We start from the raw sequence: 23,918 nt of genomic DNA on the forward strand, positions 1-23,918 counted from the left end.
GGGGAAAAATGAAAAAAAGGGGCACTCAGGTGATAGGTGTCAGTTTATTTGGCAAACAAAGTGTTAGGAACAAGGTATAAACGTATAAAATTGTGTGGACTGGTACACTTCACACTTTTCTTTAAACAATTTTATTTATTTATTTGTCAGAGAGAAAGAGAAAGCACAAGCCGGGGCAGTGGCAGGCAGGGGGAAAAGCAGACTCCCCCCTGAGCAAGGAGCCTGACATGGGACTCAATCCCAGGATCCTAGGATCACGACCTGAGCTGAAGGCAGATGATGCTTAACCGACTGAGTCACTCAGGCATCCTACTTCACTGGTTTCTTTACTAAAGAAACATCTAATACGGTAGTAAGGCTTCAAAATTAATCAAATCTGAGTTCGAATAATGCTCCATCAATCACTGGCTGTGCAATCATAAGCAAGTTATTTAACCTCTCGGCTTTCTCACCTGCAAAATGAGGACACTAATAAAACAAAAGAAAATATGTCTACACGCCCTCACTGTTAAGATCAAATGCAAAATGCATGTAAAACATGTGGTACGATGTGTGGCACATAGTAAGGTCTCAGTAAATACTGGCTATTGATATGATTATTTATGTAATGGATTATTACTACCAGACAAGACTGGTCAAGACTCATGATTCTCCAAGGAAAAAACTGGTGTCAGGGCTGGAAAAACTACTTTGTTTTGGTTTTGTTTTTGTTTTTTTAAAGATTTTATTTATTTATTTGACAGAGAGAGACAGTCAGCGAGAGAAGGAACACAAGCAGGGGGAATGGGAGAGGAAGAAGCAGGCTCCCAGCAGAGGAGCCTGATGTGGGACTCGATCCCACAGTCTGGAATCATGCCCTGGGCCGAAGGCAAACGCTTAATGACTGAGCCACCCAGGCGCTCCTGGAAAAACTACTTTGAATACAAGAATCCAGAGATTTAATTTCAGTAAGTGAAAGTATTAAAAATTAATGGCACCACTAACAAGTAAATATACTGTTATGTAAATTAGGCAGCATCTCAGATTTATTATTTTAAATTAATACTTATCTTTCCTTTAATGAAAAGAAAAGAAGTGAGAAGCAAAAAAGGCAACATAAGCAGCAAGAAAAATTTAAATTTTTTTCAATTAAGGCAATAAAAAGGAGTAAGACAAAATTCACAGCAGTCTTATGGTTATATTCCATTCAATTTGTTACTGCTTTCCTCTTTCTTTCTTTTTCTTTTTTTTCTCCCTCTCTCTCTCTCCCTCCCTCCCTCCCTTTCTTTCTTTCTTTTAGGGGTAACGGCAGAGGGAGAGAAAGAATCTTAAGCAGGCTCCACGCCCAGCATGGAGCCGGATGTGGGGCTTGATCTCAAGAACCTGAGATCAGGCCCTAAGCCAAAATCAAGAGTCTGATGCTCAACTAACTGAGCCATCCAGGCGCCCCTGTTTTTTCTCTTCTAAGGGCAAAGGAATGTCAAATAGGAATGGAATGGACATTAACTCAGAGAAACAGAAAGAAACAAAAGTAAAGAAAGCACTTGATACAGTATAAAGGATCAACCATGAAGTCTAAACTGAAAATTAACTTTTGGTTTAAAGACCAAAAATGTGTAAAAAGAAACAATCATGGATTTTAAGATAATTTTAAAAGGCATGACAAATATACCTGCTTCTTTTAAAGTGCTGCATTTCTGATAGATAGATGTCCTCAAGGTAGGTGCCCTTACATTGTACAGTCTCATCTTCTCGATGCGAGAGTCAAAGACCCGAAGCAAAGAATCCTTCTCTTCCCACTGAGACATAATTTTATTATCAATAAAGGTGGCAAACATCTGTGTTTCAATGAAGCGTGAAAGAAATGGCAGGTAAGGCTCAGGCTGGTCAGACAGAAAGGAAGCCTGTAATGAGATAATTAGAAATTATTAGTGCAAAGAGACTATCTTAGTACTACGTGATAAATCTGAAAGTTTGTTGGTGAGGTCATCTTTTAAAAATCGTATAACATGCAAAACTGATGCCTGATACTTAAAAACCTCAAAAAAATTACTTCTCCTTCTAAAATCATGGAATTTAGGTCGCTTAGGCCTTTAGCACTGATCCTACCTTTCAAAACTGATTTACATTCTGGTCTTCATGATCATTAGGTAGAAACGAGGGCATCACCAATGAAACAGGGTGACTCAGTTACTGCAGTATCATCAGCCATCCTCTTCACTTACCAATAATTTTGACCCATCTCCCCGTGAGCTGTGATTTTTTTTCCTGCTCTCTATTCCTAGCCTATGCAGTATACCTCTGAGTCATAAGGCTCAATGTGATCAATGGATTCAACTGAGATATATACATAGGTAATAACCTTAAAAAAACATAGGATTTGTGCTTATGGGTGAAATCTTTTTGTCAAGTGGATGTTTTTCTAGGCCCCAACACTGTTCGAGACTGATGGATGAGTGCTAATTCAAGATCAAACTCCTTCCAGACCTGTGCTGATTAAAGAGTCTGGGCCTTAACAACTAAAAAAAGTATTGCCTGAAAAACCATCCAAAGCAAGCTGAGCCTTTGGAAAACATGTTCAACCAGCTGCACGTTCCTGCTACCAGCTTGTCTGGAGAATGGAATGGTTCAGTTAATTGTGATCAGCTCCTAATTCAAAGTGTTTTTTTTTTCCTGTGGTTCTTTAGGCCCATTTACAGGAATTCTAGTCACAGTTTGATGGTAGCTGAAATTTGGAAGTGAATTACTATTTTAGCTGCTGGGTTGCTTTTGCTTTTCACTCTTTTGAGTAGGCAAGCAGAAGCCAGAAGGTAAAAGATGGAAGGGTAATTTCTGATGTAAGATAAATCTCCTTAATACTCATTGGCTTCTTTCTATTTTTCATTCTAAAATTAGGAAGCCTTTAAAAAAGTTCCTTATAGAAACCTGCTTATTCAATTTAAGTGCCTTCATAGTTCAGACATATTTACATAAATCCAAAGAGCCAGTGAAAGGTTCACAGTAGTCTCTAAAAATCAATTGACTTCTTCAAAAGATATTTTGCAGGTATATTTCAATTTACTTTTTCTAGAGCAAACACCTTCCCCCCACCCCCTGAATGGGCCAGATATCTGGCTTTTGATATTCAGATCCTTATGGACTACAACACTTAAGTCAGCAAAGACTTGGCTTGGAGGACTAGCAAGCATGTGATAGTCCTGTACATTTTCCTAGTGAAAAATGAAATGATTATAAGCCTTCTGAAATCCACATGAAACTTTCATTTCTCTAGTGGTTATATAAAAAGAATTCCATTTATAGTTTGAAGCTACATAAAGATTAAGAAGGAAGAAAGTACCAGTGCTCGATTTAGATAAGAATTTGAATTGCCCCAAGGATAAATCACGAGTGTACACATTAGTTAAGAGTTGGATAGGAAAAAAATGCTTAAGCCTAATAAGAAAGGAACCTAAAAGCAGGAATACATTTGAAGAAGTGAAGGCTTCTTAATTTATTGAAGCTTTCTCAAATATAAAATGCATCAGAACTTACTGTTGAATGTGGTTTATAAACTTCAACTTGAAAAAATGTCTGATGAAATCAGAAAATGATCTTTGATACTACCCACCTTTATAGAAAATGTTTATTAATATTTACTTGCCAAAGACTCCACAACTGTAGATTAGCCTCTTAGAATACATTAGCCCCTCTGAGAGGTCTTTCATGACACAAAGCTACCATCTAGCAAAAAGCCATAATGCATTCTAATAGCAATATGATGCCCTGGGAATCACAGAGGCAGGGGACTGAACTACACCCTAGTGACCTGAAAGAGTTAATGCACACCTCTAAGTGCTTTTGTCTGGAAAACAAAAACAAAAACAAGCAAAAAAACTGGTGGACAGTCCAGAAAATCTGCCAGAAGAATACTCTATAGTAACCCTTAGAAAGAAGCTTCAACTTCAGCGGGACAATTTAAAGCCAGTGTCATTTTCTGTCTTCCTTTCCCACAAACTCTGGAACGGAACCTTAGACTTATAGTCATAAAACCTAATTCATTCACTTTTTCTCTCTTTTGATCCTAAGATGAGGTAAAACTTTGTCTTCTGAAACTAAAGTGTTATCTTTACATGGACAAGTTGAGATGTCACGGTAGGATGAAGACAAAATATAAAAATAAGTTCTTAATGGGAAGAGAGAGGAAAAATCTGTGGCAAAAAAAAGTTAACAAAATCAGTAAGACAGCCCACTGAGAGCCATAAAAAGGGAAAGGAGGTGTTTTTTTGTTTTGTTTTTTTTTACTTTGTCAAAGTTCTGCATCTGTTCCCGGTTGGTCAGCCAGGATTCCATGTCCTGGGCAGTCTGAATCACAAACGCTTCATAATCTGCGAACATCTGCGTAAAGCGGTTAGCAAAGACCTCGCGGAGCTGCACGTTGAGCTGGTAGTCCCTCAGTTCTGCCTCTTCACACTGCAGTTTTAAATCCTTTTCTTTTTCACTCAGTGTGGCAGAGAGGTCCATTTTTTCCACAGTCACACCAGTCCGCTTGGCCAGAGCTTGGAGGCGGGCTATGGTTTCATTGCCCTTCAGTAACTCATACATACTGATGTTGTTAGTGGAGACATTGCCATTCTTCTTGTCATTAACCAAGTCCTTCAGAACCAGATTCTTCAGTTTTGTGGCACTCTCACTGCAATGGAGGTTGCCCTCAGGAGGGATCCCAAACTGAAGCAGCACTTCAGAGAGTTCCTGGATAAAATCCACCTTATTGGGGAATTGTGGGAATTCTTCAGGCAGTTCAATAAAATGGTTGTCAATATCCACAAAACACAAATTAGCCTGAAAGAAAAAGAAGTAATACAAAGGTTTTAAAGTAACATTTTTATATTCTAAAATATTCTCTCCAACTATTATAAACACAATCATAGATTACACATTGACTTTTTTAAAATGGAGATATAACTGATATATAACATTTTGCTTCAGGTGTGTGATTCAATATATATTATGAAATGAACACTAGTTAACATCTATCACCACACATAATTACAATTATTTTCTTGTGACTAGACCTTTTAAGACCTTACAATGCCTTTTTTTTTTTTTAAAGATTTTATTTATTTATTTGACAGAGATAGAGACAGCCAGCGAGAGAGGGAACACAAGCAGGGGGAGTGGGAGAGGAAGAAGCAGGCTCATAGCGGAGGAGCCTGATGTGGGGCTCAATCCCATAACGCCGGGATCATGCCCTGAGCCGAAGGCAGACGCTTAACCGCTGTGCCACCCAGGCGCCCCTACAATGCCTTTTATGTTAACTTTCTGAAGGTTAAGAATTTTTATTATTTAAAAATAAATTCCTTTTTCCAGCATTTTTTCCCTAGGCGAGTATCCTATACCATTATTTAATAAAAATGGATAATTTTCTCTGGGTCTTAAAGCAGTTTATTATATTCTAGACATGATTCTGTAATATAGGACATCTCTTCGGCACTCCTAAATGAATAAAGGTGCACATAGCTGTAGTATCTTACAATAGAAGGCACTGGGTAAAATGGGCATTGGATGAATCCAGTCGTAACTTTCTATGCCGTTCCACTGCTCTGACACCATTTGTAATTTAGAATTAACAATAATTGCTAAATTTTAGCAGCTGTAGTTCCCCCAAATGGGATGAAATTGGCAAAGAACAATCCAATTCACAGAATATCCACAAATTTTCACTTTACCCAAAATTAGCTTCAACCTCTTAGCAAAACCATTTCAGAAGTTATTAGACAAACAGCAGGAGGCAGAAAGTGGTAGAGGCAAGTGCTTAGACAATTACAAATGATTACTCCTTGAATAATTAAGAGTTGACTCAGGAGATATTTTTGAGTTGAAAAAAAGAGGAAATAGAAATCAGTGGAAAAAAAATTTTTGAGTTTGCTTACATTATAGATTTTGAGTTTATATTGAATAAAAAGACTTTTAAATATTTTCCAAGTGTTTATGGACAATTCAAGGGGCCAAGTACATGCATTAAATTCTTATTGTCCCTCACGTATGTGATTATAGTAGACTCCAAAACCGTATTTTACTTTTAGTGTTCATACCCTCTTAATCAGAACAAGGCTGTCAGTGTAAAGGAAGACTGTGCTCATGGACTGTGGAAGGGTGGGAGGCCAAAGGGATAGCGCATCACATAAAACTGTCCTGCCTACATTAGTGGCTGGACACGGAGCACAGGGTGGAAGTTAAGCAACAGAATAGGAAGTTTCACTTTGAGTTTGCCCCTCTCTCCCACAACCCTGCCACCCAGGTCAGCAAGAAGACAACTCACACTGCCCTTTGATCCTGTGTGGCAACGTAAGGTGAAAAAAGGAGAGCAAAGAGTTGGGCTTTTATTTTTCTCTTTTGATCCTGGCTCTTTATGTCAAGTGCTAATGCACAAAAGTACAAATTTCTATATTTAGCTCAATCAAAACTCAAGATTTCCCCCTATCTAAAAACAGAATCAACAATTCCTCTCAAGCCTGAAGTAATCTCTGAATCCAACTCTTTAATTCTACAGATGAAGAAATTGAGGCCCAAAAAGTTAGGGAACTTCCTGACACCTGTTCCAGATAAGCATCCTCAAACAGTCTGGTGGCTTAAAAGATTTTTTTCCTCCCATTTTCCTCATCTCCAACATCAGTAATTTCGTCTAAATAAAATAAGAGATGAAGTCAAACCTTGCTGAAGACAGTATCGCTGCCTACAGCTTTCTTTAAATCCACATCTTTATATACCTATCTATAGTCTCTAGAAAGCAGGATGTGTTGAAAGGCTTGGGGGGGGAAAGTAGGTCACTATAATTCAAATGGATGATTCAGTAACTTTAAAAATAGAAGAAAAAAATTCACTCACTTGCTAATCTAAATGTTAGCCAACCAACTCCCACCACACATTTTGTACTGTCTCCTCCATTAATGCCTTCGTGCTATCCTTTTCTATTCTTCTTCTATGAAAAGAGAAAATGCTCCATCTGGGAAATTTTAGAGCTTGTTATGCTCATACAGTCACTGCTGAGCTGAAAGGGTAGGGCAAGGTGGACATTCCCACACTACTGGCCTGTCTTCCTGTTCCCGTGAATCTCTCATACCCTCGCTATGACTGCTTAGATGCGCCCAAGTTGGGGATCTGATTACCACAAAATGAAAATAGGATTAACTTGTGTTATGAAGACTTAATGAAGAAAAACCAAAAAGCCTTTTTTCTAAAACGAAGAAGAACTCCATACGACAGGGTATTTGGATAAGTCACTTTTCAAATTTTAATACCATTAAACTAAAAAATTATTATCAGAAGACTCAAGAAATTTTATATACACAATAAAAAATACACCTCTCAGTTTTACATTGTTTTAGGACTAAGTATTTCTATATCTTAACTGATCAATGCTGCTCACACATTTATGGTAAGTTATCACTTCGAGCTAAAAATGAAAAACATGGGGCGCCTGGGTGGCTCAGTGGGTTAAGCGTCTGCCTTCAGCTCAGGTCATGATCCCAGGATCCTCGGACTGAGCCCCACATTGGGCTCCGTGCTCAGCAGGAAGCCTGCTTCTCCTTTTGCCTCTCCTCCCCCCCGCCCGCTTATGGTCTCCCCCTCTCTTTCTCTGTCAAATATATAAATAAAATCTTAAAAAAAAAAAAAAAGAAAAACATTCCCTCAAAAGAAAGGCAACAAAGACTTGAAATTTAATCATTTCTTCTGCCATGAAGCTTTCCTATGTCTCTACCCTATAGGCATTCGGATTTCCTCTGCATATATGCTTAGTTCATTCATTCCTCTCATTTTTTTAACCTGTTTTTAATATTTGTAAATGACTTATTTTGGAAAGCAGACATTATATCATTTATCCTAATGTCCTAAAGTATCCTAGTATGTAGTATCTTGTAGTGTATGAGACAACTGTATGCTGAATGAATGAATAAGGCTTAAGCAGGTAGTCATTTTGTGGTACCCCAAAAATGTACACAGGAGGAAGAGGTATCCAGGAATGTGAGGCCAGGGCAGCTCTCTCCATGCTCAGTAAGGGATATATTCTCAATGGCTGAAGGTAAACTGGCAAAGGGTAAGCCAGAGGAGAATACTTAAAATACTCCCACAGAAAAAATAAACAATAAAATATTCTTATGGAATATTTATATATTCTATATAATATAAGAATAAAATATTCTTATAGAATCTCAGGGTAAGATACAACAAAAAGAAAGTGGAAAAGCAATTCTAATTTAGTTTTTTGATTTTTTGCCCACCATTTACTGTAAAGATGAGCAAGAATGGGAGAAAGTGAGGTACCATTCTCTGCAATTCACCTTCAGTACTATATTCTTCTACCATCACTCTCCCCACCCCAAACCCAAAAAAACAATATAACAAAGTGGCCACCTGTGCCTATCATTTTAGAACTATGGGGAAAGTCAGTGGGTGGTTAATTATAAGTCTATGTACTTACATTAGTTAGCTAACAACTAAAATCATACCTTCTTAAAATAATCATTTTGTAAACTTATCATTTTCATAACTATTCTAAGAAACCCTGTCACTGTTTTTCTTTTTTTTTCCCCTGTCACTATTTTTAGCTATTATTTTATTTTACAGTTTTCAGGGAAAGGAGGGAGGAGGTGCATATTGTGAGTGAATATATTTAAATCACTTTTTTAAATGGCTATTTTTATACTTACTTCTCCAAAATTATGTGAAGTAGATTACTTCATCTCATTGTAAAAGGCTACCAGCACAAAGTGATCTGTGTGAATTCTCAAGATAAACAAACTTCAAAATTCTGAACGCTCTTGCAGCTATGTCTGTGATTTTCTAATTTTTTACTCATTAAATCAACACTCTTTCATAACTGTACATGCCCGTCTATTCAGAGAGTAGAATAACAGGAAATAACCTGGGTCAGCTGTGAAAATAGCAGTGTTTCTGTATAGAAAATATATGTTAGTACATCGTTATTTTAGAAGAAAATGCTAACAGCTGACCCAGGTTATTTCCTGTTATTCTACTCTCTGAATAGACGGGCATGGACATTTATTAAAGAGTGTTGATTTAATGAGTAAAAAATTAGAAAATCACAGACATTGTCACAAGAGCGTTCAGAATTCTGAAGTTTGTTTATCTTTAGAGCCAGAGAATACACGCAAATATGGAGAGAAAAAGACCTCCCCACTACAAAAATATCTAGGTGGCATTTAAAAACTCTCAACAATTATAACTCATACAAAAACAGAAAGATAATATTTATACACCTAAACATACTGTCTTATAAAATATCATTTCATTAATATACAAATAGACCAGATACTCAACAGGAAACTAAAACATGTCACTATTTAAGTTTTTTTTTCTTTTAAAGATTTTATTTAAGTTCTTAAACTTCAATTGCATTTAAAATAGATTTGGCTATTCTTTTCCCTTGAAAATTTAAAGGATTTTTTCTTTGAACCAACAAGATACTTAGATTAATCTAATAAAAGAGAAAACAAGAGAGTTCAGGTAATAGAGAAAAGAGATATAATGGGGAGGCAAAAGCAGAGAACAGGCATAAGCTCAAAAAGAGCAAGACAGCTTACATATATATCTTATATGATCTGAATCAAGCTATTTTCCCCTGGACAAAAATGTTAATTTTGGTAGGGAAACATTCATTGGAATGAAGTAAACAATGGATGATTACAGGAATCATTACTGGGTACAATGGCTGTGGCTTAGTGTGTTATTTTAAACTCACTTATTAAAACAAGAACCTCTATGGGAAATAAGAACAAATAAAAGCAAAGCACAGCATGAAAGATTTTATTAAGAAAGGTGCTAATTAAATAGCTAATAATATAAAGTAGTCAACTACTTAATGTTTTGTAATAGGCCATGGCACCCTCATCAATATTTCATTTCAAAGGTTTTACATTCCAATTCTGAGTACCATTAACGACAGCCAAAAACTAGATTCAAAATGCTTCAAGAATTCCTATCTTTTTCTTAAACAACATCTGAAAACACAACACACAGAAAGCATAGTAACCTTAAGGTGGTCTAAAAGCTACGGGTTAGAATTTTTATCTCAATCACCAGTCAAGTTGGCATTTAGAAAAAGTTGGTAACTAGCTTTAGGTCTGAAAACAAAGAATATCAAAGTATTTGATATTTCTATTATCCATAGATGCCGAGAGATGTACCTTTTCATTTGATGGAAGTCAAGAAACAAACTCATCTCAATTAATACAATGACTTTAAAGATTTTAATGATGTGAAAACCTGGGCTATATTGTTTAAAAGCAGAATTTATAACACGAATGGGGGAAGAAGAAATTAAATGTTATTAGAATAATAAAGCAACTAGACCATCTACTGTTGTTCCATCTTCACAAATTTATAGCTGTGAAAATTTGCCACTGTCTTGTTTGAACCATGCTAGTCATGGTAACCCTCAGAAGTCAGGATCTGTGCTCCACGGCTCAGGCTCCACCCTAGCCCTACTTGGGAGATTCAGGACAGTCAGAGACACAGTTTGGACAAAGACAATGCTGTCTAACAATAAAGTGGCCTTGACCTAAATCAACAAACAGCAAATGCTTTATCACTCATTATAAGTTTTACCTCTTGAGGAAGTTCTAGTTTAGAACGGTCAGTTCCTTCTTTTGACTGAAGGCCCATCAGATAAGGGACAGGAGCATCAAGAAAATGTAGCAGAGAAGCAGGGAGGATGGGCACATAAACATGCTGCCACTGAAATGGGAACAAAAGTGTGGTGATGCCTTCCGCCACAGTCATCAAGCGCTGATAATCTGTACAGAACAAGGAAAAAAGGAGGGGAAGAGTCCAAATAAAAACATAATCACTGCATTAAGCTTGAAAATACTAATTTCCAGAAAAAAAATCTTATTGTAATAAATAAAATGTTTCTTTATGATCATGCAGAAAAAGGCTGGTTCTATCCCAGTATAGTATCATAATTAAAGAGTTCAATGGTTTCACCTGAATGGTACTAAGGGAGGTATGAGTAGGTGGGAAACATTATCTTATTCTTGCTTCTGAAATCACCGGTATTTAAGTTTACATTCCCTTAAAATGTGGAGGAAACAAGAACTAATAAAATTGCTCTTCGCATGTCTCCCATTGAAAATGTACCAAGATATTGCTACTGATCACTTTTTGTATACATGGATATCAATATAATCCCCAATTCAGAGGCTCTTTTTCTCTTGTATATGTATATTCTCTTGTATTATGATCATGGTTATGGCCTATGGTTATCCTGATTATATTTATTTTAGCCTTCATTTTGTAGGTATATGAAATCAAACAGATATACGCATTCATAATCATACTTCTATATTTAACCCCCAACTGCATAACTATCAAATCTAGAAACAAAGTGAAAGTTACCTGAAAACTAAAGGTTGATTTTTGCTTTTGTTTTCTTCACATGAATTAATCAAAACTACAAACCGCTTACAATATTAAAGTGTCCTCCCCATTTTATTGAGCTATAATTGACATATAACACTATATTAGTTTTAGGTGTATGATATAATGATTTGATACATGTATATATTGCAAAATGATTACCGCAGTAAGTTTTGTTAACATCCATTACTTCACACAGTCACAAATAAAGTGCCCTCTTAAACCACTCTGCCATGGGGGTGCTTTATACATCCACTGTCTATGATCCTCATTTAAACCTTTGGAGGCAGATGTGTATAGAATTCACTTTTTTTTTTTTTTAAAGGTAATATTGTGGGGCACCTAGGTGGCTCATTCGGTAAAGCAAGCATCTGCCTTCAACTCAGGTCATGATCCCGGAGTCACGAGATCAAGTCCTAAGCCCTGAGTAGGGCTCCCTGCTCAGCAGGGAGTCTGCTTCTCCCTTTCCTTCTGCTCCTCCCCCCCTCATGCTCTCTTTCTCACTCACTCTCTCGAATAAATAAAAAAAAAAGGTAATATTGTGCATATACCACATACATGAAATATCTAGAAATATCTGTAATATATCTGCAGCAAACTTTACGAGTGCCCCAATAGGACAGATAAAGAATTTAAATAGGGTCATCTGGATCAGGTCTGCTTTTTCAATAGATCAGTTACAAAAAGAATCTTTGATTTTCTGAAATTTTTTGGATTTGAGAATTGAAGAGAAAGGATATTATGGACTTGTAATTTTGCTCTCACAGAATTCACTCTGCACAAAAACAGTAAAATCTGGGGGAGTAAGATTTTGTGGCAGTCTTTTAGAAAAGGTTTAAAGAAAATGATCAGATGCTATTTGGTTCACATCAACCCAAAGAACACCTGACCAAGCATAAACAGGATGTTTTCTGCTTAAAAATCTTTCTTGTGTTGTTTTATAATTTGTATACAACTACCTTTAATAGTCTACAGTGGGATTTTGGTAATGAGTCATCAGCTATCCATAACCAAGTACACTTTGAAGTTTCCTTATGTGATTCACTATTAAAGACTTAAATTTTATGGGGTGCCTGGCCCGCTCAGATGGTACAGCAGGTGACTCTTGATCTTGGGGTTGTAGATTTGAGCCCACGTTAGGTATAGAGATTACCTAAAAAAAAATTCTTAAAAAAAAAAAAAAGATTTTNGGCTCATACCGGAAGAGCCTGATGTGGCTTGATCCCACAACGCCGGGATCACACCCTGAGCCGAAGGCAGACGCTTAACTGCTGTGCCACCCAGGAGCCCCTGTAGGAATACTTTTATTTTTATTTTTTTTAAAGGTTTTATTTATTTATTCAACAGAGATAGAGACAGCCAGCGAGAGAGGGAACACAAGCAGGGGGAGTGGGAGAGGAAGANACAAGCAGGGGGAGTGGGAGAGGAAGAAGCAGGCTCATAGCAGAGGAGCCATGTGGGGCTCGATCCCATAACGCCGGGTTCACGCCCTGAGCCGAAGGCAGACGCTTAACCGCTGTGCCACCCAGGCGCCCCGGAATACTTTTAAAACACAAACACTAGGTGGCCCCTAGGGGCAGGGGTCAGACATATGAACATGAACAGCTGACCCAATCACCTCAGGTAGGGACATGGACACACATAAACACACCAACCCACATACACACCAGCTGGGGCCCAGAGAAGCTGGGTTGAGACTGCTGGTACTCTGTGAATACAGGATGGTCAAAGGAGATCAGATAATCAGCTACCTAGCACTTTGCTAGTCAAGAAGCAGATGTTTGAGCTATGAGAGATGGGGGTCTTTCATCACAGGGGTAGAGGTGGGCAGCTGACTTGAAACCCCTGAAATCTATTGAATGTCCCTACTAACTATAGCTCTGAACTATAACAGGACTCCATAATGGCACATGCCCTGTGGGCTGTTTTTCTCTACTGTGGGCTCAGTAAGGACAGAGTGGTACCCATTTTATCTTGTTTTGCCCATAAAGCACAGGGCCTAGTTTATAGCAGTGCTGATCAAAATTTACTGACCCACCCCCCCAATTTATTTTTGAGAGAGAGAGAGGGAGCACGCACAAGCATATGTGCAGGGGAAGGGGCAGAAGGAGATGGAGAGAGAGAATCTCAAGCAGACTCCATGCTGAGCATGGAGCTTGACGTGGGGCTCAAACTCATGACCCTGAGATCATACCTAAGCCAAAATCAAGAGTTGGACGCTTAACCGACAGAGTCACCCAAGTGCTGTTACTGACCAAATTTAATGATGCCATTGAATGTTATAATTTTCTCCTCTTATTGTAATAAGTCCTAACAAAACACAAAAAAAGAAGGGGTAGGAAGGCCTGCAGATAAATTATGAAAAGGCCAAATTCAGGGAAATGTCTTTAAGATTCTCTTTTGTTGGCCACCCATTTCAACCAAGGGTTGGAGTCTTATTTATTTTTCTAACTTTGGCACCTTATCTCAGATCTGACATACAACAGATGTTCAAAAAATATTTTTAAAAAGATTTTATTTATTTGAGAGAGAGAGAGAGGACAAGCAGGGGCAAGGGGCAAAGGGAGAGGGGAAGCAGGCTCCTTGCTGGGTGTGGAGCCGGAGCCTAACAGTGGGGCCTGATCCCAGGACCCTGAGATCGTGACCTGAGCTGAAGGCAGATGCTTAACTGAATGAGCCACTCAGGCAACCCTCTAAAAATATTTTGTAACAAATAAATGAATTAGTTCAATAAGACTACATAATTTTGCTGGATAACCACAATTTAAATAGACAATTGATTAGATTTTGTCCGCAAGAGACTAAAGAACTAATTTTTCAGTAGGAGAAAATGGTAACTACTCAGACAAGAAACTGCACTCAAAAATCACATTTCTTGGATATTCATATATTCAGTTAATTATGTGCATGCCCACTTATAAAGAAAATTCAAATATTCATTTACTAAGCCATGGATACTGTCCGTTACACAGAGAATTTTTAGAAGTGACTCATTCTAACTATGTTTAAGTAGACGGTGTAGGGATCAGAACTACTGCTTAGAAATAATCAGATTTAAACATCTTTTTTCCTCCTTTATATTAAAAATGTAAAGATTTTAATAGTGAAATATAATGCAGGGTTTCCAAGGCCCTTCAGAGTAGAAAAAGGACTCTCAGGAAGCCTCCACAATTTTTTGGAAGTGACGAGAGAATAAAGCACATTGTTGCTCTACCAGGAAGATGTATTCCACATGTCACTCCTGAAGTTTGAGGAAAACAGAGCTCATTTAATTAAGAGAAAGGGGGAAAAAAAAAAGAAAAAGAAAAATTAGAAGAAAGAAAAAATTAACTTCACAGTCACCTTATTTACATATTTTACAATCTGTATTCAAAATGCACAGTATGTACTATGTAGATGGGCTATTAGAAAAATAACTTGATTGTTCTGGTGTTTATCTGCTAACTTTCAAAAATTGCTATTAGTTGGGGTGCCTGCCTGGCTCAAGTCAGAAGGGCACGCGACTCTTCATCTTGGGATAGTGAGCTTGAGACCCACGTTGGGTGTAGAGATTACTTAATAAAAACTTAAAAAAAAATAAACAAAATAAATAAAAATTGCTTTAGTTTTACTGCGGGTTTCTACAGAGTTTTATTGTCATGAAAAGTTATAAAAATAAACTATTATCAGGGGTTTTTTGGTATTGCTGAAGATTAGTTTTCTAAGACAATCACTTACTTTAAAAAAGTCAATGTTTCACGGGGCGCCTGGGTGGCACAGCGGTTAAGCGTCTGCCTTCGGCTCAGGGCGTGATCCCGGCGTTATGGGATCGAGCCCCACATCAGGCTCCTCCGCTATGAGCCTGCTTCTTCCTCTCCCACTCCCCCTGCTTGTGTTCCCTCTCTCGCTGGCTGTCTCTATCTCTGTCAAATAAATAAAATCTTTAAAAAAAAAAAAAAAAAAAGTCAATGTTTCTAATTTAACTCGTTTCTTTAGGGAAAAAAAAGCAATAACACTAAAATCTAGGTTTTAAAAAAGAATTACAGTTTTGCACAACATTAAATGGGAGAAAATACTACTTAAATGTCCGTAAGTAATTTAATGTAGGGGCATATTCTTCTTCCAATCCCTTACCCATTTCTGACTTACGAATACCTTACATAAAAAAAAAAAAGAAAGAAATGTTATTCTTAAGATTATTTATTTATTTATTTATTTGACAGAGATAGCCAGCCAGCGAGAGAGGGAGCACAAGCAGGGGGAGTGGGAGAGGAAGAAGCAGGCTCATAAGAGGAGGAGCCCGATGTGGGACTCGATCCCGGAACGGGGGGATCATGCCCTGAGTCAAAGGCAGATGCTTAATGACTGCAATTAAGGCGCCCCCAAGAATAACGTTTCTTTCTTTAAAGATTTTACCTATTTGAGAGAAAGAGAAAGAGCGAGCACCGGCACACAAGCAGGGGGAGGGGCAGAGGGAGAGGGAGAAGCAGGCTCCCCNGGGTGGGGTGAGGGGGGTGGTGCTGAGATCATGATCTGAGCCAAAGGCAGCCGCTTAATCAACGGAGCCACCAGGCACCCCTAAGAATAATTTTTTTAAAAAAAGGATTTTATTTATTTAGTTGAGAGAGAGAGAACAAGTCAGGGGCAGAGAGAGAGGGAGAAGCTGACTCCTCACTGAGCAGGGAGCCTGATGTGGGACTTAATCCCAGGACCCTGAAATCACGACCTGAGCCAAAGGCAGATGCTTATGACTGAGCCACCCAGGCACCCCAAAATAATGTTTTTAAGGGGTGCCTGGGTGGCTACATCGGTTAAGTGTCCCATTCTTGGGTTAGATCTCATGGGTCCTGGACTTCTCACTCAGCAGGTAGTCTGCTTGAAAGATTCTCTCCCTTTGCCCCTCGTCGCAATTCCCCTTCCCCGCTTGCATGTGTGTGTACAAGCATGCACTCTTTCTCTCTAAAAATAAATAAATCTTAAAAAAAAAAGAATAATGCTTTTAAGGAAAGGGAGGAATGAGAAGATCCACTTGGTTAAGAACTAGTAATCATTTATTCTATCCGTGCTCTTCAGTCAAACACCCCAGGAACACATCTGTATGTGAACAAGTTGGGTTTACTACTCCTCATGGAGAGGGAGCACACACATCTTGGGGATCTGTGCAGTGTCTTCATAAGAGGGTTTAGAGATAGAGATTTGGCCTGGGACTGGATAATTTTAGGGAGGGTATAAGGAAGTAGAGACTTGCTTTGGATTAGATACTGTCACAAATCAAGGCAATTCTATGACAGGGTGCCTCAATAAATCTGATCTATAGTGAAGGCAGATTAAGGTGGGGCCAGGACTGTATCTGGTGAGGAAGTGAAGCAGCAGTTACTAATTCAGCGAGAGAAGAGGATGTCTGGTATTTTGTGAGGTGCACAGTGATCTTGCTTGAAGTGGAGGTTCCTGTTAGACTATTTATATTCTATAGAACAACACGGCTCAGTTGCGAGCATCAGATCAGTAATATGCAGTAACAGTGAGCCCTAGCTTGAGAACTAGATCGGTTCCTGGATCTCAGGGGCTACTTTAGTATTTTTTTTCTCAGTTGTAAGCCAGACACAGGTGAAAGGCTCAAGACTGTAAGCAGTCTGATCCTGTGCCAGTTACATATTTATTGCCTCTCAGGTCCAAATTCACTCAGCACATGGTCTATGATAATGGACTAAACTAAGCGTTGTTTTGCGGTGAGCACAATGTTAAGCTTTACCAGTAGAAGGCGATGCAGAGACACCACAGGAGGAAGGAGTCTCTCTTCTTGGTTCCAGTGTACACCTGCAGTGTTTTGTTTGTTCTTGCTCCTGGTGCATGGTTGATCAGTGGTGTGGTTATATGAAGACATCTGGTGGGTACATTTCCCCAGCTCTAAGCCTCAGTGATTGGACCAGTGGTCACCTTACCACGGTCCCCCTAACATGGATATTGTACACTCAGATCTCACACCCACAGTGGTGTCCTGACAATTTCTGTGTACCCACTCACCAGCCGCAGCTCACTTGAACCTCAGAGGTTTGTCTCCCTTTGCCCAGCGACTAAGGATCAGCTCTGGACCAGGCAACCCACTGATTTTCTCCACCATCCAATGGGCTGCAACCGCATCTTCTTCAGTGATATGAACCTCAGCCTTGGGAAACCGGCCACCCTTCCAAGTTTGTCCTTCCTTGGGTACCTGTTAAAGTTTTCTTCATGTCTTTCTAGTTAATTTCTGTTATAGCTTAATAATTTTTTTTAAAGATTCATTTATTTATTCGACAGAGATAGAGACAGCCAGCGAGAGAGGGAACACAAGCAGGGGGAGTGGGAGAGGAAGAAGCAGGCTCATAGCGGAAGAGCCTGATGTGGGGCTTGATCCCGTAATGCCGGGATCACGCCCTGAGCCGAAGGCAGATGCTTAACCGATGTGCCACCCAGGCACCCCATAGCTTAATAATTCTTATTACATTCCTCTGTCTGAATTACAGATGTGGTTTAATCTGTTTCCTGACTGGACCTAGGCTGAAAGATCCAGGGTTTTAAGCAGTCAAATCAAATCTCTAGAACCATGGCTACATTTTAAAAAAAAAAGATTTATTTATTTGACAGAAAGAGAGAGAGCATGAGCAGGCAAAGGGGCAGGCAGAGGGAGAGGGAGAAGCAGGCTCCTCGCTTAGCAGAAAGACAGATATGGGGCTTGATCCCAGGACCCGAGCTGAAGGCAGAGATGTTTAACCAACTGAGTCACCCAGGCGCCCCAGCTTGGCTACTTTTTTTTAACCGCTGGTGGGGAAAAATGTTCAATCTCAGAGAAAACAAATTCTTCAAGTAATGGCAAGTAGCACCTTGGGCTATTTTCTTGCTTTGATTATGGAAAACTTGCACATGGAGAGTGAAAATAAATTATACACTTTCCCCTCTTCTACTCTATATTCAAAGACTGATATACATAGTTTGTATTTCTTTCAGCACAATTCTCTCACTTGCTTGGGTATTCTATGTCTATTCTTTCCAGTTCTGTGTTCTCTTCAAGACTGGTTGAAATGCTACATCCTTTTTTATAATGCAATTAGTTAGCAGAAACAAGAACATCCTTTTTAACTGAATCAAGAAATAAAAGAGCTTTCTTAAGTATGTTTTAAAAAATTTAATTTTAGGAAAATCATTTTTGTTTGATACTCAAAGTGATGAATGTGTAAAAGACAATATTTTCATATTTAAGATATGCCTCAGCATGACATATGAGGCTCTTCTTGACTTGGTCCTTTCCTGCCTCATTTCTTCCTACCACCCCGTATACAGTCAAATCATCTGCCTGTAATTCATTCACTGAATCTAACATGTATTCACAGGTTTCTGTGCTTTTGTATACACTTTTTCTCTGTCTAGAAGGTCCCTTCCCCTTTCAGAGCTTGGCTGAGTTCCACTTTTTCCTTACTGTACCATCATCTGCCAGAGAGCAATGACGGTATTTTTAATCTCAGAATTTCCAGTACATGGGGGGCACCTGGGTGGCTCAGTCACTGATCATCTGCCTTCAGCTCAGGTCATGATCCCAGGGTCCGGGATCGAGCCCTGCATTAGGCTCCCTGCTCAGCAGGAAGCCTGCTTCTCCCACTCCCACTGCTTGTGTTCCCGCTCTTGTGGTCTCTCTCTGTCAAACAAATAAATAAAATCTTAAAAAAAAAAAAAAAGAATTTCCAGTACTTGGTATAGTGAGTGGTCAATAAATGTGTATTAAGAAATTAATACGTTAATATCTAAGGCATGTAAAACTATTTAGACACTAAAAAAATTATGATTTACCACATTATACAGAATATACTGTCAAAAATTTGCCTAGCAGTGGCTTAATATGCAGACCTTGTGACGGCCCTGCCTCCACCATTTCAGAACCTGTCTAACCAGCATCACTGTGAGAACAAGGTCAGCCCCGCCAGGACAGCTTATGGATCTGCAGCTACACCTGCGGTAGGGGGCACAGGACTGGTGGTGGTACAAGGCAGCTCCAGTGTTGACTAGTGGCTCAGTTTGAGGAGGAGGACATAGCTAATGGCATTTGCATACTGCAAAGTGTTGCCAATGGAGGCATGAGGCTGGTGGTGGCCAGCACACCTTTGATGAACATCGTGATATGGCTAGAAGATTACACACCCACAATCCTGGGTGCTGTGACTGGTTACCCCCTGATGCTGGCTTTGAAGCCTCCAGTGCAAGCATAATTCAGCTCATCTCTCTGGCTCCAGAAATTCATCTCAGATATTGCCAACAATGCCCTATAGTACTTCAAAATGAAGGGCATAGCCTCTGGAAGCTCCCGAAGCAAGAGCGAGGATAACAAGTTTTCTAACGATAGAGAACTTGACCCTTGACATCAGCAAGTATAGCATTGATGTGAAGAGGCTGCACTACACTTCACTGGAGCCAACCTAAATGTACTTGTTTGTCCCCTAGCCTCCACAATGGTTGTTTTCATAATAAACTACTATAATAGCAACAAAAATTGCCTAAAGCTCACAAAGACATTACAAAACACAGAATACAAATCCAAATCAACGTAAAAAAAATTCAACCTCAAAAATTCAATGGGTGTGGGGCGCCTGGGTGGCACAGCGGTTAGGCGTCTGCCTTCGGCTCAGGGCGTGATCCTGGCGTTATGGGATCGAGCCCCACATCAGGCTCCTCTGCTGTGAGCCTTCTTCTTCCTCTCCCACTCCCCCTGCTTGTGTTCCCTCTCTCGCTGGCTGTCTCTATCTCTGTCAAATAAATAAATAAAAAAATCTAAAAAAAAAAAATTCAATGGGTGAAAAATGAGCCACATTTTGCTTATCATGTTCACAAAGATTTAAAAAGAAAATCACAGCAAAGGTGTGGAGAAAAAAGTATTTTTGTAAGTTGCTAGAGCTTTCTACTTGGCAGTATCTATCAAAAACTTAAAAATATACAGATCATTTGACCCAGCAATTCCAATTCTAGGAATTCATCATCTTAAGTATACAAAAACATAAGTACATAATGTTTTATGTATAAAGTGTCATTTATAACAGTAAACTATTTGTAATATCCCAAATATCTAGCAAAAGGGATCTGATTATAACAGTTATGGCTAGTTATATAATGGGATATATTGGAGCGATTAAAAGCGCATCTATATGATTAACACAGAAAACCAAAGTGTCTTTGGCAGCAACTAGGTATTAAGAACTTGCTGAAATTCCACTTCTGGGTATATGTCCAAAAGAACAGAAAGAAGAAACTTAAAAAGACATTTGCCCATCAATGTTTTTAATAGCATTGTTCACAGTGGCTAAGAGGTGAAAACAACTCAAGTGTCCATCAGTGGATGAATGGATAAACAAAATGTGGTATATACACACACGCTGGAATATTATTCAACCTTAAAAAGGAAGGAAATTCTGACACATGCTGCAACATGGATGAACCATGTTGGTTCACTGAGGTTCACTTATGTTGAGTGAAATAAGCTAGTCACAAAAAGTCAGATATTGTGTAATTCTACTTATATGAGATATCTAAAGTAGTCAATCATAGAAATAGAAAGTAGAATGGTAGTTGCCAGGGCCTGGAAGGAGGGGAACATGGGGAAGTGTCCAACAGGTACAGAGTTTCAGTGTTACAAGATAAAAAATTCTAGAGACTGACTGCATAACAATGTGAATATACTTAATCCTACTGAACTGTTCGCTAAGAAATAATTAGGATGGTGAATGGTATGTATTTCTTTCTATAAAACATTTATTTATTTTAGAGAGAGAAAGAGCGAGTGAGCGTGGGGGGGTCAGGACAGAGGGAGAGGGAGAGAGAAGATCTCAAGCAGATGCCCCACTGAGCACAGAGCCCAACTTGGGGCTCGATCTCAGGACCCTATCATGACCTGAGCTGAAATTAAAAGTCAGATGCTAAACCAACTGAACCACCCAGGTGCCCCGGCATGTACTTCTTTAAACGCACTTTTTTAAACACTTCCAAAATCAGGGGTGCCTGGGTAGCTCAGTCAGTTAACCATTCTGACTCTTGACTTCGGCTCAGGTCATGATCTCAGGGTCCTGTGATCAAGCCACGTGGGGTTCCATACTCAGTGGGGAGTTTGCTTGAGATCCTCTCACTCCCTCTGCCCCTCCCTCCCATGCAAACTTTCTCTCTCTCTCAAATAAATAAATAAATAAATCTTTAACAAGTTGTTAAACCTAAGCTATATGAAAATAATTTGTGGTCAAAAGAATCAACAAAAATGGGTAATTTATGAGAATAAATAATTTGAATATAACTTAAAAAGGATGTTTTATTTGATATTAGATGACTTTTAAAAAATATACACATGTTTCAAAGTGAAACAGGGTTTGCAAAATAGGTAATGAACCAAGTACTTGTTGAGAATTGCTTTTTATTAAATTCTTTTTTTTTTTAAAGATTTTATTTATTTTAGAGAGAGAGAGAGAATGCATGAGCAGTGGGGAGGGTAGAGGGAGAGAGAGAAGCAGACTTCCCACTGAGCAGGGAACCAGATGTGGAGCTTGATCCCAGGACCCTGAGATCATGATCTGAGCCAAAGGCAGAGACTTAACTGACTGAGCCACTCAGGCACCCCTAAAAATTCTTATTTGATTCACAACTTTAGGGGTAAAAAGTACATTAATGACAAGTTAGCCATGACAATCTATAGAGCCTCCAAAAATCATTGGCAATGGACTGACATCAGGCATTTTTAAAGCAAATTATTTAAAATGAAAATATGCCTCTCTATATCTATTCATTCATAAGAATATAATTTTCTAATACCCATGACTACCTGTGAAAAGTAGTATCTCTTATTGTTTCAACAGACGTTAAGATAAAAATAAAGTATCTATGTATATAACTATGTACTTAAATTGTTTAAAGTAGATTAAATATAATGGGTAATTGTTGGCAAAAGAGAAAACAGACATGGATTATTTTCCTATTTTATATTATTAATAGTTAAATTATGCCTAACAGTTGTTATATTCTGTAATAGTTGACACAATCAATCTGTTCATTTTAATTTTAGTTCATTGATCTTTTTCAAATACGTCTATTAATGGCAGTATGCGGGACTAGAGCTCCTAATATAAACTAAAAATGCTAAATAAAATAATTTTAAAACACCAAATTCATGAATATATGGATTTGCAAAAAGTAAAGGAAGAAGTCATTAGAAGCCAGGAAAAAAATGGGAACAAGAGTCCAGTGTGGTAAAGCTGAAGTGTCTTTGAGACTGTACTGATCCAAGACGGCCTAGAGCTTGTTTTATTTCTGTGCATGTTGGGGAACAAAGGCCAAGAAGGGCTGGGATTCAGTCAGTAGATCCTCTTGCATAAAGCTAGGACCTAAAATGGTAGAAACCTCAGGGAAAAGGGATCGAGAAAGGAAAAACAAAACAAGAATAAAAAAGAAACACTGTACTGACAGGAAAGTGTCTGTCCTGGCCCTAGCTCTGGGAGGGAGGGGGGAAAAAGCACCTTAGAATTCCTATCTATTGGCTAGCTTTTGGGTAAGTTTAGGGCCCAAACTCATGCAATCTGTATGGTCCAAAGAAACACAAAGGTGAGATTTTGCTGGAGGGGATGGGGGTGGAAGGATGGGGTAACTGGGTGATGTAATGAGCACTGGGTGTTATGTAAGTCTGATGAATCAATGAACTCTACCTCTGAACTTAATAATACACTATATGTTAATTAATTGAATTTAAATTTAAAAAAAAGAAAAAAAATGAAGTAGATCTATGTTAGGCAAAAAATAAAGTAGACCTGTGTTGCCAGTGAACTCAGTTGCTTTGTTAAAGAAAATATAAATCATTCCTGGAGGAAGAAACCCTCAACCTTTAACCCATCAGATACTGAATTTATCTGATAAATAATATAAAATACATACGTTTAATATGTTTGAGGAAATTAAGGAAGAATTAAGGAGTAAAACTGTTTTAGGGTCACTGAAAGTAAAATGTCAAAAGAAGGATTAACTACAGATTAAACACAGGTAAAAAAAGAATTAATAAGCTGGGAAAGAGATACAGAGAAATCACTCAGAATGCAACAAAAAGACAAAGAGACACAAAGAGAGGTTGAGAGATATGGAAGATGGAGTGAAACAGATTAACAGGTTTAATTAAAGTGTCAGGAAGAAAAATAGAAAAAAGATGGATGGAAATAATATTTATAGAAAGATGGTTGAAAATTTTCCAAAAACCATTGAAACACATTAACCCTAGATTTCACAATGAATCACAAGCAAAATAAAGAAACCCTCATCTGGATAAATTACAATCAAAATATAGGTCATGAAAGGCAAAAAGAACATCTCATGTACAGCCAGAGTGAAAAGACAGATTTCTGGCCAAGGAATGACAAGTCGGGTGACTGTGATAGATTACTTCTTAACGGCTACACTGGAAACCAGAAGATGGTAGAATCTTGATCTCAAAGTGCTAAGTGAAGGAAAAAAAAACACATTTAATCTAGCGTTTAATATCCAATAAAATCATCTTTCAA

The 23,918-nt window shown here is 38.4% G+C and overlaps 1 protein-coding gene and 1 long non-coding RNA gene across 4 annotated transcripts in view; one reads left to right on the forward strand and one right to left on the reverse strand.

Annotated features, from left to right (window-relative positions):
* The window catches only part of DENND5B (DENN domain containing 5B), a 188,113-nt gene that overhangs the window by 59,020 nt on the left and 105,175 nt on the right, over positions 1-23,918 (reverse strand). For all 3 annotated transcript variants that reach the window (XR_004621419.1, XM_034646078.1, XM_034646079.1), the window contains 3 exons: positions 10,585-10,772; positions 4,261-4,797; positions 1,652-1,883 (listed from right to left, as the gene is read on the reverse strand). Coding sequence is in view for 2 of the 3 variants with exons in the window: in XM_034646078.1 (XP_034501969.1) it covers positions 1,652-1,883; positions 4,261-4,797; positions 10,585-10,772 (957 nt within the window). In the remaining variant the exon portion in view is untranslated. The remainder of the gene's footprint in view (positions 1-1,651; positions 1,884-4,260; positions 4,798-10,584; positions 10,773-23,918) is intronic.
* Positions 17,379-19,885, forward strand: LOC117796764. Its single transcript, XR_004621420.1, has 2 exons — positions 17,379-17,580; positions 19,282-19,885. It is a non-coding gene; the product is annotated as an uncharacterized LOC117796764 (long non-coding RNA).

This window comes from Ailuropoda melanoleuca, chromosome 16, assembly GCF_002007445.2.
Source record: "Ailuropoda melanoleuca isolate Jingjing chromosome 16, ASM200744v2, whole genome shotgun sequence".
Classification (NCBI taxonomy): Eukaryota; Metazoa; Chordata; class Mammalia; order Carnivora; family Ursidae; genus Ailuropoda; species Ailuropoda melanoleuca.